Source organism: Prunus mume, linkage group LG4 (genome assembly GCF_029339155.1).
Source record: "Prunus mume cultivar Tortuosa linkage group LG4, ASM2933915v1, whole genome shotgun sequence".
Classification (NCBI taxonomy): domain Eukaryota; kingdom Viridiplantae; phylum Streptophyta; class Magnoliopsida; order Rosales; family Rosaceae; genus Prunus; species Prunus mume.
In genome coordinates, this window is record NC_142701.1 from 19084337 (window position 1) to 19098035 (window position 13699).

General features: G+C 37.2%; 3 protein-coding genes across 4 annotated transcripts; all 3 read right to left on the bottom strand.

Moving 5' to 3' along the window:
* Positions 1–600: 600 nt before the first annotated feature.
* DEG8 (Trypsin family protein with PDZ domain-containing protein) lies at positions 601–4644 on the bottom strand. 2 transcript variants are annotated; one of them, XM_089050056.1, is made up of 13 exons: positions 4304–4644; positions 3872–3996; positions 3375–3457; positions 3171–3269; positions 2902–2968; positions 2429–2504; positions 2270–2336; positions 1955–2172; positions 1773–1840; positions 1573–1652; positions 1209–1295; positions 988–1095; positions 601–892 (listed from the first exon to the last, which is right to left on the bottom strand). In XM_089050056.1, exons 1-13 carry the CDS (start codon positions 4495–4497, stop codon positions 764–766), a joined length of 1401 nt encoding a protein of 466 aa, XP_088906182.1. In that variant the 5' UTR covers positions 4498–4644; the 3' UTR covers positions 601–763. The 2 variants fall into 2 exon arrangements, with proteins under 2 accessions (XP_088906182.1, XP_016649169.2); XM_016793683.2 differs by having other exon boundaries at positions 3872–3999.
* Positions 4645–5318: 674 nt separating this feature from the next.
* On the bottom strand, positions 5319–7108 carry LOC103330000 (large ribosomal subunit protein eL34). The gene is made up of 4 exons (XM_008232539.3): positions 6948–7108; positions 6729–6808; positions 5751–5860; positions 5319–5614 (listed from the first exon to the last, which is right to left on the bottom strand). The coding sequence occupies exons 1-4, from the start codon at positions 7024–7026 to the stop codon at positions 5521–5523; spliced, it is 363 nt and encodes a 120-aa protein (XP_008230761.1). The 5' UTR covers positions 7027–7108; the 3' UTR covers positions 5319–5520.
* Positions 7109–8566: 1458 nt separating this feature from the next.
* LOC103330001 (uncharacterized) lies at positions 8567–12292 on the bottom strand. Its single transcript, XM_008232540.3, has 5 exons — positions 11881–12292; positions 10475–11787; positions 9264–9677; positions 8938–9167; positions 8567–8841 (listed from the first exon to the last, which is right to left on the bottom strand). Exons 1-5 carry the CDS (start codon positions 12048–12050, stop codon positions 8590–8592), a joined length of 2379 nt encoding a protein of 792 aa, XP_008230762.2. The 5' UTR covers positions 12051–12292; the 3' UTR covers positions 8567–8589.
* Between the last annotated feature and the right edge of the window lie 1407 nt (positions 12293–13699).

Sequence of the window (13699 nt, forward strand, 5' to 3'; positions counted from 1 at the left end):
CTCTCTCTCTCTCTCTCTCTCTCTCTCTCCTTAGCAAATCCTCACGAAATCATTACTTCAAGCCTCTGTTCCTCATAAGAAACCCAAGTCTTCTCTCTCTTATGCTAAACTAGTGAATGCTCAGCTCCCATGCCACAAGCTTCTCATGTCAAGTTAAGAATTTATCTGTAAGCGACTGTTGGTTTCATTGGTGAAGAAGACCAAAGTATTTCCTAAGGCTCAACTACTCTTTCAAAACACTCTTGGGGTCTGATCCTTGAACTCAGACTCAAGGAGCAATTTCATACATTTGGCTCTTTACAGCACTCAAGCACATCGTATGGTTGAACGAAAAAGCCCCTACATGGAGAGATGCTTGCTTGCAAAGAGGATAACACTCTTTTGCTATTCCTGCCAATCATGTTATGCCACACATAATAACTTTCCCACTTGACATGGCGTGAATAGCCAAGGCTCAAAATAGTGTTATACCGTTTCATATAAGTTTTTTTGGGATTAGCCCATGTCTTTGGTGTGCTTCAAAGAGGTCCTTGGTTCACGTCCTCATGGTACCCGTGTGTGAGTTTCCCCCTCCCTTTCCTATCTTTGGCAAAATAAAAATTTTAAAAAATAAAACAGTTTTCCCCACTAATGATTTAATTATATACAGTAATTCCTCATTGAGTCATTGTACATCAAAATATCGAGCAAAATCAATATTCCTATAATAAAACTGAAGAAGATGCTGTGCTGATTGACATGTAAAAAATATCAGTATGCCCTATCATGAACTCTTTTCTTCTAATGTTATGGGAAGCACCAAATTTTCGCCGCTCCTTTGGATCTTTAACGTTACTTTATCCCCCACGTTATATTCATCCAATACTCTGTTGAACTCTGCTTTGCTTTTAACCTGATATAAGTTAACATAGCATCAATAAAAGCACCTTCTTTTTTCACAATGCATGGAGAGGAAATTGATAACAGCTAGAGTAAGGGGCAGCTCACAGGTTTGTCGTCAACCGCAACAATGATATCCCCGAGTACTATATTACCAGCAAAGCCTCTTGTGGTGGGAAGTATGCCAGCCTTTGCTGCAACACTATTTGCAGGGACCTGCAGCATTATAAAGTCAATGCAACAATCAAGAAGCAAACTGTCCATGGACAGATGTGAATATGAAGGACAGAGATATTAATTGATATACAACTCAAAATCAACAAGTATACCTGCAGAACAAGAGCTCCATATCGAACATTAAGTTGATTTGCAACTAGCTCTGGAGCAATCTCCAAATTCAAACCAGCTCGAACAACCTAAAATGGATGAACCAGCAGTAAGAAAAAACATGTGAGGCATCTTCTCGTTAATATAATCAAACACTTCTTTAAGTAGTGTGTTTCGGATGATCTATCTTCAAAAAGGCACAATTTTTGCTCAACCAACAAAAGTATGAACAGTCAAAGTTCAAAGAACCACCAAGTACATTATATGATAAAACTAAGGAGGGGTTGCTGAAGGTGTTAGATTGAATGTGAAAAGAAGTTAAAAATCAGTTGGAAACTTAAAAATACTTGGGGCAACTATACATACTTTTCCAAATTGAATCAACTGAGGCACGATTTTGAGTACAGTTGATGATGGGATGGCAAACCCTACACCGGCCGATGTCCCTGCCAAACCATTTAAATTTTGAGGTAATCACTTTGCAACTTCCATATTTATTTTCTCAAATTTCAAATTTGAATATGTGTTCAGAGTTATATTATGGACTTTACTATGAAATTACTTACCTGTCTGAGTAAATATTGCGGTATTAATTCCAATTAAATTTCCTTTGGAATCTAACAGGGGTCCTCCACTGCCATAGTAAGAACAAGTAAGGAGAAGAGGTAATGATCAAATTTTCAAAAACTAGGGTGAAGTTGGCACTGGCTGTGAGCTCCTTCATGTCAAAGAGGGAATAAAATCAAACCTGTTCCCAGGATTGATTGCTGCATCTGTTTGAATTCCACCACTAATTGTGACTCCAGCTTGACTGAAAATGTCTCGATTCAGTCCACTAATTACCCCGACAGTGAGGGTATGATCAAAACCAAATGGATTTCCAATTGCTAAACACTGCTGCCCAACTCTTAGAGAAGAAGACTGCCCCACAGAGATTGGCTTCAACAGATCTTCAGACGCTTCTACCTAGCAATTTAGAGATATCAGTACCGAGCTGCTGGTAAATTACTAAGACAGTTCCAATGAACAAAACTATCATCCAAAGTACAAAAACAAACATTGCCTTCAAGACAGCAAGATCCTTTGCACGATCGGCACCAATTAGCTTCCCCTCAAAATTCTTTTGTACCCTTTTGAAAAAATTCAACCAAATGAGAAATACGAGTTCCTGCATTAAGTACGCAGCTTAGCAGTCTATCTATGAATGCTCTGAAAATCTCACCCTTCCAATGCTAGAATGTTAACTCGTGCAACAACCTCCCCAATACCTGGATTTCTTGAGAGGGCATTACCAATTACTGGAAATAAAAGAACACAATTGTTAACTTCAAATCTAAGTCCATTGGATAGTCATGAAATGATCCACTATCATAAGTCAAAACAAAAAATATCTCTGTACAGCCACATTGTAGAACAAGAATATATCATTTTGAAAAGAAAACCTTGAGATTATGAAGCCAAAATTTTCATTCCAAAAGAACTTGCAATTCATAGGCTTGAAATGACAAAGATGCTAAAAGATTTAGTGAAATTTACCAATGAATGTAAAGTACGCAATATGTTCTGGTTAATAACATAAGTAACATCAGTAAGGGGTAGAATCATGGATGATGTATTCATTTACTTGTTTGAGACCTACAACAATATTCTTTTATATGCACATGTAATTCTTCAAGTTCCTTCATCAGATCCTACCATGATAATTGGTTACAATGTGACCTTGTCCATCCCAGACTACTCCTGAACCATTTCCTTCTGGAACCTGTTTGTACGTATATTAAACATTATTTGCAGTTATACGATACTGCACGCTTATAAGCATGACAACATTTTATAATACTTAGAAGTATACCACATGTGATAAGCACAAAAATAAGTTCAAAGGAAAAGTGAACCAAATTGATAAGTCTCCTTCCAGAAACTTAGAGAGAGAGTTATCAAAATTGAATAAAACAGCCACACACCTCGACCACACCAGTTATATTAAGTTGAGGACGCAATGTCACATCAAAAATGTTAACAACAGAGTATGTGTTCTTCTCAAAGAGTTGGACAATTCTTTCCTGTCAATAAGACGCATATCAAAATTCAGCCATAAACACCCGAAGAATGGAGCATTAAACCTATAAAAGAACAATTCCTCCTATAAAGGGATACAAAATATGGACCTCAGTGGGGAAGAGTGGCCCGGAAGTGAAAACCGGGGGAGTTACTTCTTCAATTGTTACAGTGGGATCTCCTAAAGCTTGAGCTGTAAATCCATAGTAAATTGCATCATCATAAGCGAGTATTTGGCATTTGCAAAAAATACAAAAGCTACAATAATATCATCCCCAAAACTATGAAAAGAAGTTGGTAGATCGACCAATCTGGCGATCAGAGGGTATCAAATCAAGTAGACCCATAATTTACCAAACAAAAGGGCGTGCCATGTTGTTGAACATTGATTATAAGTTTATAACTATGGACCACATAGAGTTACACTAGAGTCCGTCGCACATTAACAAACACATACTCAACTTCACCTACATTGGAGATGAGAATCTTGAAAAACATAATTCAAAATCTACATTCTTAAACTATTTGCAAACTAAAACACCTTATAAGAGATTCTTGACAATCCATAACAAATTTAAGTTGAAGACAAAGCTGAAATCTTGCGAACCTGACAAATACCTTGAAGGATCACAAAGTGGATACATGAATATACTCGCAAACAACGCCCGCCGTGTTGTGAAAGGAGCAGCCTCGCTCACCAATGGATCGAAATCCTTGCTCAGTTCTTGAACACTACTAAAAGGGTCAAAAGGACAAACATAAATTTTCCAACCAAACAGCAAAAAACCAGAGACTAAAATCATATGATACAACATAAAGATGCACAGAGAAACACATGGGTGCAAATGACAAATATAACTAAAACTGGGAAACATTTAAAAAAATGAAATTTTTTACAATGATATGAACACCCAGTAATACGAAGCACAAGATTTACCATAATGCGTTTGCATGAGGAAACATAAAAGCTCGGCTACACATGAACTTATGTAGAAAAATAACTAAAATTGAAGAAAATTTGAACGGAGGGGAAAGGAACCTTTGAGTGGGAATAGAGAAGGGAGGAACGGCGCCGTCTGAGGAATGAGTGGGCCTGTTTGATTGAGAGTGAGAGCTGGCAGAGGAGACTCCATCAAAGCAAAGCTGTCTTCGGCCTATCAAACGGTTCTTGGGAGTGCCCAACCCCAATGCATTAGATTGCACAGGACAAGAATTGCATGCTAACACTTGCATTGTTTTCACTGCTGCAAAAATTGATTGAACAGCTCAAAATTCCAATGGGATAAAGAAAAGACCAAAAAAGGTCAGTGGAACGGAAGCCTCTGTGTCGGAGACTCGGAAGTTCGAAGTTGGGAAGAGGCAGAATAGCAGGAGGGAGGGAGGGGGGATAAGGGTAGGGTGGGTTGGGTTGGGACTGAGACTCACTGGTCACCACTGACATGGTACGATTACCATTGTACCCTCCTCCCTCTGTTTCTAAAATGCTCAAATCGTTTTAGTTTAACTGCTTTGCTTTGTCAAAAAAGTACATAAAAGAAATTTGTAAAGGCAGTGTACTTCGTTTTTTATCATCTGTCGTTCTGCAAACAATTTGAGGAATTAAACTTTGCAGATTCTCAAGAGTCGCTCTTGTTTGTCTCTCATCATTTCCTTTTGTTTTATGAAGGAAGCTGCGCGCTTTTCTTCATTACGTTAACACTTGACCCAAAAAGGTTCGGAGGAGTTTTCGGAGAACCTCCCTCCGGCTCTGGCTTATCGAACAGAATGCTTGTTAATTACAAAGAAGTATTAGTTGTATTGGCATGCGCTTTTTGGGTATGTTAAATTCTCATGCTTACGAAACTCAGACTTAGAATTGAGACTTTGTTAATTACAAAGAAGTATTAGTAGTATTGGCATGGGCATTTTGGGTATGTTAAATTCTCATGGTTACGAAACTCAGACCGACAGGTGAAAAACAGAGCACGACCGAGAGTTAAGGTGCCAAATGCAAATAAATCATGAACCCCCAAGCTTTGCCCATGAAGATGAAAACCAAAACGCATAATTATCACTTAACAAGAAAACAGGCAACTGACTTGTCATTGATATGAAATTCCCCAGTGACCAAAGTAGCAAAATAACAATAAAAGCATTCCCAATCTAGCTCCAAATTCATTAATCAACAAAATCTAACGTCAAAATCGCTCGCATATCGTCTTATAGTTCAAAAGGCTAATGATCCGTCACTCTGCCTCATTAGGCTATTGGCCTCATTTAGTTCTTGCCTGCCTGCTTTTCCTTGGCCTTTTGGATCTTCAGAACCTTTTTCACGATCTTTTGCTCTTCCACCAAGAAAGCTCGAATGATTCTACATCAAATTGAAAAATAAAAACTCAATGCCATGCCTGGATTACTAATTTACAAGTATATAAGAAATATACAATAATAATGGTAATAAAAAAAAATGCAGGAGCCCAGTGCGAGAATGATTACAACTCATTTACCTCTCTCTAACAGCCCCTCCAGACAATACACCACCATAAGCCCGATTCACAGTCCTCCGGTTCCTGGATAGTCTAGACCTCTTGTACTCTGCAGGTCTCAAGTGAGGAATCTGCAAAAGAACCAAAATTGTTAACCAAAATTCATACAATAAGAAATAGTCATTACTGATCACACATTGTCAAGCACATGAAAAAAAAAATCCAAACTTGCCAATGAACTTCAATATAAATGTACTAGTCTAGAAAGTAGGAGCAACATAACAGCAAATAAATACAACCCACAACACGAAAATTGCAAATATCATATAAAGCAAGATAAATTATAAACAAATATAGAACCTATTTGTCAAAAATCCAACTCGTTTTCTTGTTGTTTGGATTATACATTAAAAAAACTAGTTATATTTCAAATGATTTCTATAGAGATGGAACAACATATACAAAGCCTACCCCATTAGAACAATACTAAGCCAGATTCAGTGCTTTCATCAAGAGTAAGAGCACATGTAAGAGCCTGGCTCATTAATTACTATAACTACACCAACAGCCCCTACGGGAAGCAAGAGATACTGTATACAAAGGTAATGCATATATAACGTATGTGTTTCTAGGAATTCTTGTACAAACATATGTTTAGGAGTGTCAAGTATGTTAAATTCAAAACTTGGATCCAAAAGAAAGGGTGTGTCACAAATGTACCAGAATCAGACCTATTATGAAACCCTACATTTGGAGTACATGATCCAATACAACTCCAAAGTCGCCTATCATCGATAGATTACATCTATGCTTAAAGCAATTAATCACCAAAACAACAACATTATACACAACTTCAGCGAGCCAAAGCAATCATCCATCAACCAAATACAACCACACATTCTCACATTCTAACCATAAATCTAACCTAATAACTCAGCCAAACAAAAACAATACATACATATGCAGATATTGAACAATCACAAGAAAAAGGAGACATACCCCTTGGATTCTCTTGCCAGTAACAGGGCATTTTGGACCGCTGGCTCTCTTCTTGGTGGTCTGATAAACCAACTTACCCCCTAATATTCACAACCCATAAAATCAAGTCAGCTAACGCAACCAAAACGACGTCTTAAAAAACCAGAATAACCAATTGAACTTTCATTCAGATTTCAGTAGAAAAATGGTCATTGCTACGATGAAAATAAACATACATACCGGGGGTTTTGACGATGCGGTGCTGGTTGGATTTGGTGGCGTAGCTGTGACGCGTTCGGTATGTGAGCCGCTGCACCATTTTCGAGTGCTCGTTAAGCTCAGGTACCTCTGGCTTTTAGTGCGACGGACTACAACAAAAGGGTTGCGAAGAGGAGAAGAGAGACCTTAAATAGGGTTCTGAAGGCTATGAAGCCCTAGATCTAACGGTTGTGGCGAGCTTTTGGTATTGGACGGTGAAGATTTATGTGAAGATGAGTTAAAATGTGGACGGGCCCAAAAGCAAACAAAACCCACTTGGAAGGGAAGGGCCTGAGCCTTTTTTTTTTTACGTCTGAAGGGAAGGGCCTGAGCCTAGCCAACTCTACGCTGGTCGATAACGACGACACAGCCCATTGGGCACTCTGGTGTAGACCAAAACAGCATCCAATTTCTTCCTAATTTTTTGTTATAAACGATATTCTACTGAAATCAAATCTAAACTACAGGAAGTGGTGGATTCGAATTCGGATATATAGTGAGGAGCACATTTATCCGCATCTAGTCAACTTGGGTAAGCTTATATCTGCAATTTCTTCCTTATTTAACTTGAGCAAAGAATTGGCAATTATAATGTATGGGAAAAGAAATAATGACAATGAATAATTGCTAAATTTTTTCTGAGAAAATAAATAATTATTTATTATCATTATTTATTTTCCCATACATTTACGAGAGAATTTATTTTTCTATTAATGGGAAAATAAAAATGAAGCACCTAATAATATATCCTCACAAATTAAGACCTACGAGATTGCCCCTTTTATTATGGGGTGACAAAGAGATTGTATCATTCGATTGTTTTTTTCATGCTTTTTCAGAGGCATGAAGAACGCTGCAACATTGGTATAGATGGTTTGTTCGTCAATTTGAAAGCCTAATCGGCATGGATTGGTAAAGATTTAGATACTAAATTCGAGTTTCAATGTGAACAACCAACTAGTTATTATATTATGATATTTCTATTCACTATTGGAAGAAGTACTAAATTCTAAATTTCCCTGGAGTGTGATATTCTAAACTATATTAATGTACAAGTAGGATATTCAAACTAGAGTGCAAAGGGACGAACACACAACCTTCCCTAGTAACCCACATTTGCCATGCATCTTAATTTGGAATTTGCAAAAGAAGAACCAAACCCACCCTGGTCAATTACTCAATTACCTAACAAAATAACCTCATTAAATTTGTTGTTAACTGCTTACCCACCCAGCACACAAAAATTCCACAGAATTTATTTTGCCCGGGGAAAGGGACACGAAGGTGAAAGAAATGACAGCATCATTGGAGTTTTGACCAAAACCAAAATGTTAATGACATCATACCTTACCAACAAACACAGCAAGGAAAGACGTGTGGGGACCATAATCTTCACATTGCACCTCCATATATATATTTTTATAACATTAATTTGGGATATTTACTTATTTATCAAGACTATGAAAATCATTGTGTTTTCCTTTTTATATATTTTCTTTTGATCAAATTTGGGTGGGCCATATATAATTATGATTCATTATGCCTGGGATCAAAATATACAGTGAGGAAAACTAATATTACTTGTTTGGTTAGACCAAAAAGAAAAGGAAAAGGCTAATTATTACTAGCATGGAAATAGCAAGAAGGAAGGATCTACACGAATCTTTCTGTTCACAAAATGTATCTTGCTTAACTTATTGTGACACCACACTAGTTGCTCTGTTGTTATACTGGACATGTTTAAAACCCTTGAAACTAATTTCATGTCAACTTGAGAGAAGAAATACAGGTGATCTGTGCCTTCGTCTTCATGCTTTCGGAATTTCTTTAGTATACAGTTCCCACCCCTCAACGTGTCTTTAAGCTTCCTCTCCTTCTGCATTCATAAGCAAAACACATTAAAACTTTCGGAAATAAAACATACGCACAAGGGAGTTTAACAAGACAACATTTTTGTAGCTATAAAACGTACCTTGAGAAGATCTGTTTGGACCTCCGTTAAAAGCTTCAAATCGGAGTCTTGAAGTTCTTCTCGTCTTGTTTTTCGACACGCAATAGTACTATTAGCATTTTTATCGGCTCGAATGAATCGCCAAATGATCCTTATTGATTCTTCCAATATTTCCACCAGAATGTCACTTGTAATTGCATAAGCATCTTTGCCTTTCCTTCTTGCTTTCTTTTTATCCTTTAAATTGTCCCCTGCATGGTACACAAAAGTTTGAATTAGTCTCTCAAAATAAATCTTCAACTTCCATAAACTAAACAAAGAAGCATTTGATATAAAGTAATTGTCACCTCTGATCACTGGAACTTGAAGAAGATTGCGCATGACACATCGATTCTTGACATAATTTTCGACCCTTGGCCCTTGAAAACGTTCATTCTCTACAAATCTCTGCATGAGCACTTGAAACTGTTGGAATTCGTCAGCAACTTCATTGTACGAACGTATTCCATATGGATCAGATTCCCAAAGCTCAAAGGCCTTCTCATACTGCCATTGAAGGAACTCCCAAGAAAGGCACAGCTGCCCAACATAAACCACTTCCAAATCACCATGCAATTCTCTAATGAACTTGACCATAGGGTCAGAATCAGAATCAGAATTAGAGTCTTTTTTGCGTTTGCATCTCCAAAAGGATGAGACTGTTGGAGCTGAGGATGTGCATCTTGAAAACGATTGTAGTGAGTCCTTCGACTGCAAAAAACCTATACATTGGATAGTCATAAAATATATCAGAAATGGGATCATGTGAATTAAAATTACAATAAGATTATAAAAAATACAGAGCAGATGTATTTGGCCACCTATGCATTTTAGAATTAACCCAAAAGTCAATTTAATTAACAATTACATAATAACTTTTCATGGACATGAATTTCCGCAGCTTGTCTTCAGAAAAGAAACCAACAAAGAAATGGTGGAGCACTAAAGCAATCCATAATTAGACTGGTGGAGCTACTAAGTTAAGCATGATTATGGTGTTGAACATTATGGACAAAAGATTTGAACCTTTAACTTTTGCACTTGACCATAAATTAAGGAGAATGGGGTGGCTCTATGTACTGTGTGCACAGTCGCTAACATGTACTTGGTACTTTAGACAATATTTAAACAGGTACACATGCAAAGGAGCCTTTTGTAAGTGCTGACATTTGAGAGACATGAAAGGTATGCTCTAATTAGTTAATGTATGTATACTTTTATGTAATAATCACTCTTGATGCTTGGGAAGTGAGCAGGCTCATGTTTCTTCCATGATCAATTAACCAGATTCAGTGGGTCCTAAGTAGGTTGAGTTAATCATGCCCATGAATTGAATGGATTACAACAGTTAGAACATCTTTTTTGAACTATGCACAAGCTTTTTCGACAAACATGAAAGGAAAAATGAAAAAAAAAAAAAAAAACTGGGGAAGAAAACACAAACAGCAATGGTTTGAATTGAAACTAGGAAGAAATCAAAATTGAATGAAATTAAGAAGCTTGGTAAAGAGTGACTGACCTATTGCATATAACTTCTGGTAATTCAGAATATCGAATTTTCGCATTCGCTCTCTGTAACTCTTGTAGAATTTGTGAAGCTCTCCCATTTTATCACCGCGATGGACTTTTTCATCAATCTTCCATGGCTTCAAATCATCCATATTTGGGGACTCAGATTCTTCAAGAATGGTAGGCAGACCAGTAGCTCTGACTTTCTTGAGCTCCAGTTTCAACTGTTCTATCAAGTGCTGGTGTTCCCACAATGTTTCTAATGTGTTTGAATCCTCAGAATCATTAGCTGACGAATTTTGACCATTGGGTTTTTCAGAATTTTCTGAACCATCCATTGGCTTTTCATCTTTGCTACTGCCTCCTTCAGGATTGGAGCTGCTGGGGCTGTGATGATCATTCCCAGGCAACGCTTCTAGTTCTCGAAGTTGTTCCATTATATCTTCATCTTCTTCATCAAAACCATCAGGCTCATAACCAATATCCAAATTCTCAAAGTCAATGCCTTCTAAAGCACCAAGTTCATCTCCTTCCCCAAAATCTGTTTCTGACAGAAACCCATAACTAGGGGAGCCAACAGCTTGACTTCTAGCTGAGAACACATGGCTTGAACCAACAGAGTCAGTGTCAGAATCTGAACCAACAAAGTGCTTTTCTGACAAAAAGTTAACTTCATGAGAATCAACTTTCTCACCAGCAGAATCGTTTTCCTGACTCCCCAGTTGCTGTTCATCCGAATGAGGATCTTCCATGACTGATTTCTTCTCTGAATCCTCCTCCTCCTTGCTTTCTCCATCTGCAGAATCTTGAGGACTTTCTTCATGAACAGTTGCTTCACGGGAATTGGAAACGCCTATTGAATTACCAGCATGTACTTCTTTGACAGTAAAGCTTGCAAGTTTTGCTTCTTCCACGAAGCAACTAAGAGTCTCTGCAGCTTTAAATTCATATTTGCTGCTGCTTTTGACTTGTGGTTCTTCTTTGAATTGGCTAAGCTTCTCAGGTATGAACACGTACTCTTCGTTTTCTGCTGGAGAAGCGATATCCAAGACAGGAGAATCACCATTAGCATTCCCTTTATTGCTTCTGCCTAATATTTCTTTAGTCTGGTACTCAAATTTAAATACAAACTTTGGCTCCGGCGTCTCTCTATCATCAATATCATTGAAGTCTGAATCATCCTCACTCTCCCAAATCTCAGAATCAGCTTTCATGGGCATAGCTTCTGGCTCAATACTGCTCGGTACCATTTGATTGCTTTCTTCCGAAAGAGGGCTAGAGCAACAGGAATTGTTCATCAGAGAACTCTCGTCTTTATTGAAACTGCAAGGGGAAGGAAAACAAATAAAGTTAAGGTTACTGAATTTCTGGAAAAAGAAAATCTAAATTATAAAACCCAACTGGGAATTTGAATACCTGAGGAAGATTTTGCTGAAAAATCTGAACATAGTAAGCAAAAGGGCAGAGACAGAGAGCGTGAAAGAGGCAGGAAAAAGAGCCATCTTTCTCCGAAAACCCCAACCAGCAGAACCCATATTCACGAAATCAAAGTGGGTATTTAGCGCATACTTGTTCAGGGCACCCATATATGGAATCCATCAATCTCTTTATTTCAGTTTGAAGCAAAAAAACAGAGCAGTGTTCATGCACACTCTGATTTCCACGTTGAATCTTTCAAGCAAGAATGGACTTACCACCTGTAAAATTATCAAAATTCATAGAGTGTTGAAAAGGGCTGCATGGAATGCGATCAGAGGAAGTGGAAATCTGACCAAATTAGGGAGATTTAAAAGGGATTGCAAGCAAAAGTTTAGGGGGAGAAAAGAACATGTCAGCGACTTGGGTTGAGCTAATCTATGGTTGCTTAGAGCCTTGGAATTCTGAGGACCGTTATGTGAGCGATTGATGGTATTTACAAGATTATATCGGGTGGGGGGTCTGTTTTGCCTTCTCTTTCCTACACACAGTGGGAGAAACACAGAATTGGGTGAAATTGAAAGCTTACGTTTTTTATATAATGGGTTTTGTTTCAAGCTTGTTGGCAATGGGAAAACAATGTGGTCTACCTCTCTTCCCTTCTTGTTTTGGGACTCGAATTTGTGTTTAGATTTGCTTGTCAATTCCTAAGTGGAATAGGATTTGTGAAAGAACAACTTAAAAAATAGAAACGCAAGACACCCAATTGCCAGTTTCCACTTTCAACTTTTTATAAGTCGGTTTAGAGACCAACCAAAAATAAAGAAATTTGTAAGTCGGTGGAAACGGGCAAATACGCACTAAAGAAAGAGAAGGAAAGACTAGTTTTTTTTTTTCTTCTTCTTCTATTTTTTTTCCTTTCGATTTTGTAGTTGATAAGAAGAAAAAATGGATTGCAATTCAGAAGAAAGAGAAGGAAAGACTAGTTTTCTTCTTCTTCTATGGTTTTTCCTTTCTATTTTGTAGTTTATGTAGAAAAATAAGTGCATGTTTGGGTGTGCTTCTGGAAGGAGTAAAATATTTTTTGACAACCAAAAGTGTCTTCTGAATACGTTTGGCAGAAAATTTTAAACGTGCTTTTGAATCATGTAAGCGCTTTCTAGAGAAGCACTTCTTATGTACTTCTTCATGAAGCACTTAGATTTTTTTATGAAAATTTCAATATGTTTATAACAAAAGCACTTACTATAAGTGCGGCAGAAACCTCTATGGAACATTAATTATAAATATTAACAAATTAAAGTTTTGAGGTTTCTAATTAATAAGGTGAGCAGTGACAGTGAGGAAAAAGTAACACAAATGAGAAAACATTTTCTGTGCTCAAGTTAATTTGCGTATAAATTAAGTTAAAACTTAAAATATATGGTACAAGCAAGCAATCTAGTAATCTACATCAACCAAAACAGAGATATAAGTCAAGCCACACACACGGCTCATTTGTTGGCTTTGTAATATTATACGTCTGTATATCAGTGTATCTATCTTTACTTCAAGTTTCTTTATATTATTTATCATGAAAATTTCAAAATTCATACAAATATTATTAATAATATAGACACTGATATTGGAAAAAAGATGCCAATTAATAATAATATGTAGGATTATGGTCCAAATTCTAGTCCTTCTCCTTTTCATCCACCCAAGATGAAATGATTAAGAGCCGATAAAACCAGTATATGTTTTTTCTACGCTCGAGAATACTTGAATTCCTTTCCCCCATTTTCAATATTTGCTTGAACCAAGGCAATTCCTCTTTAAA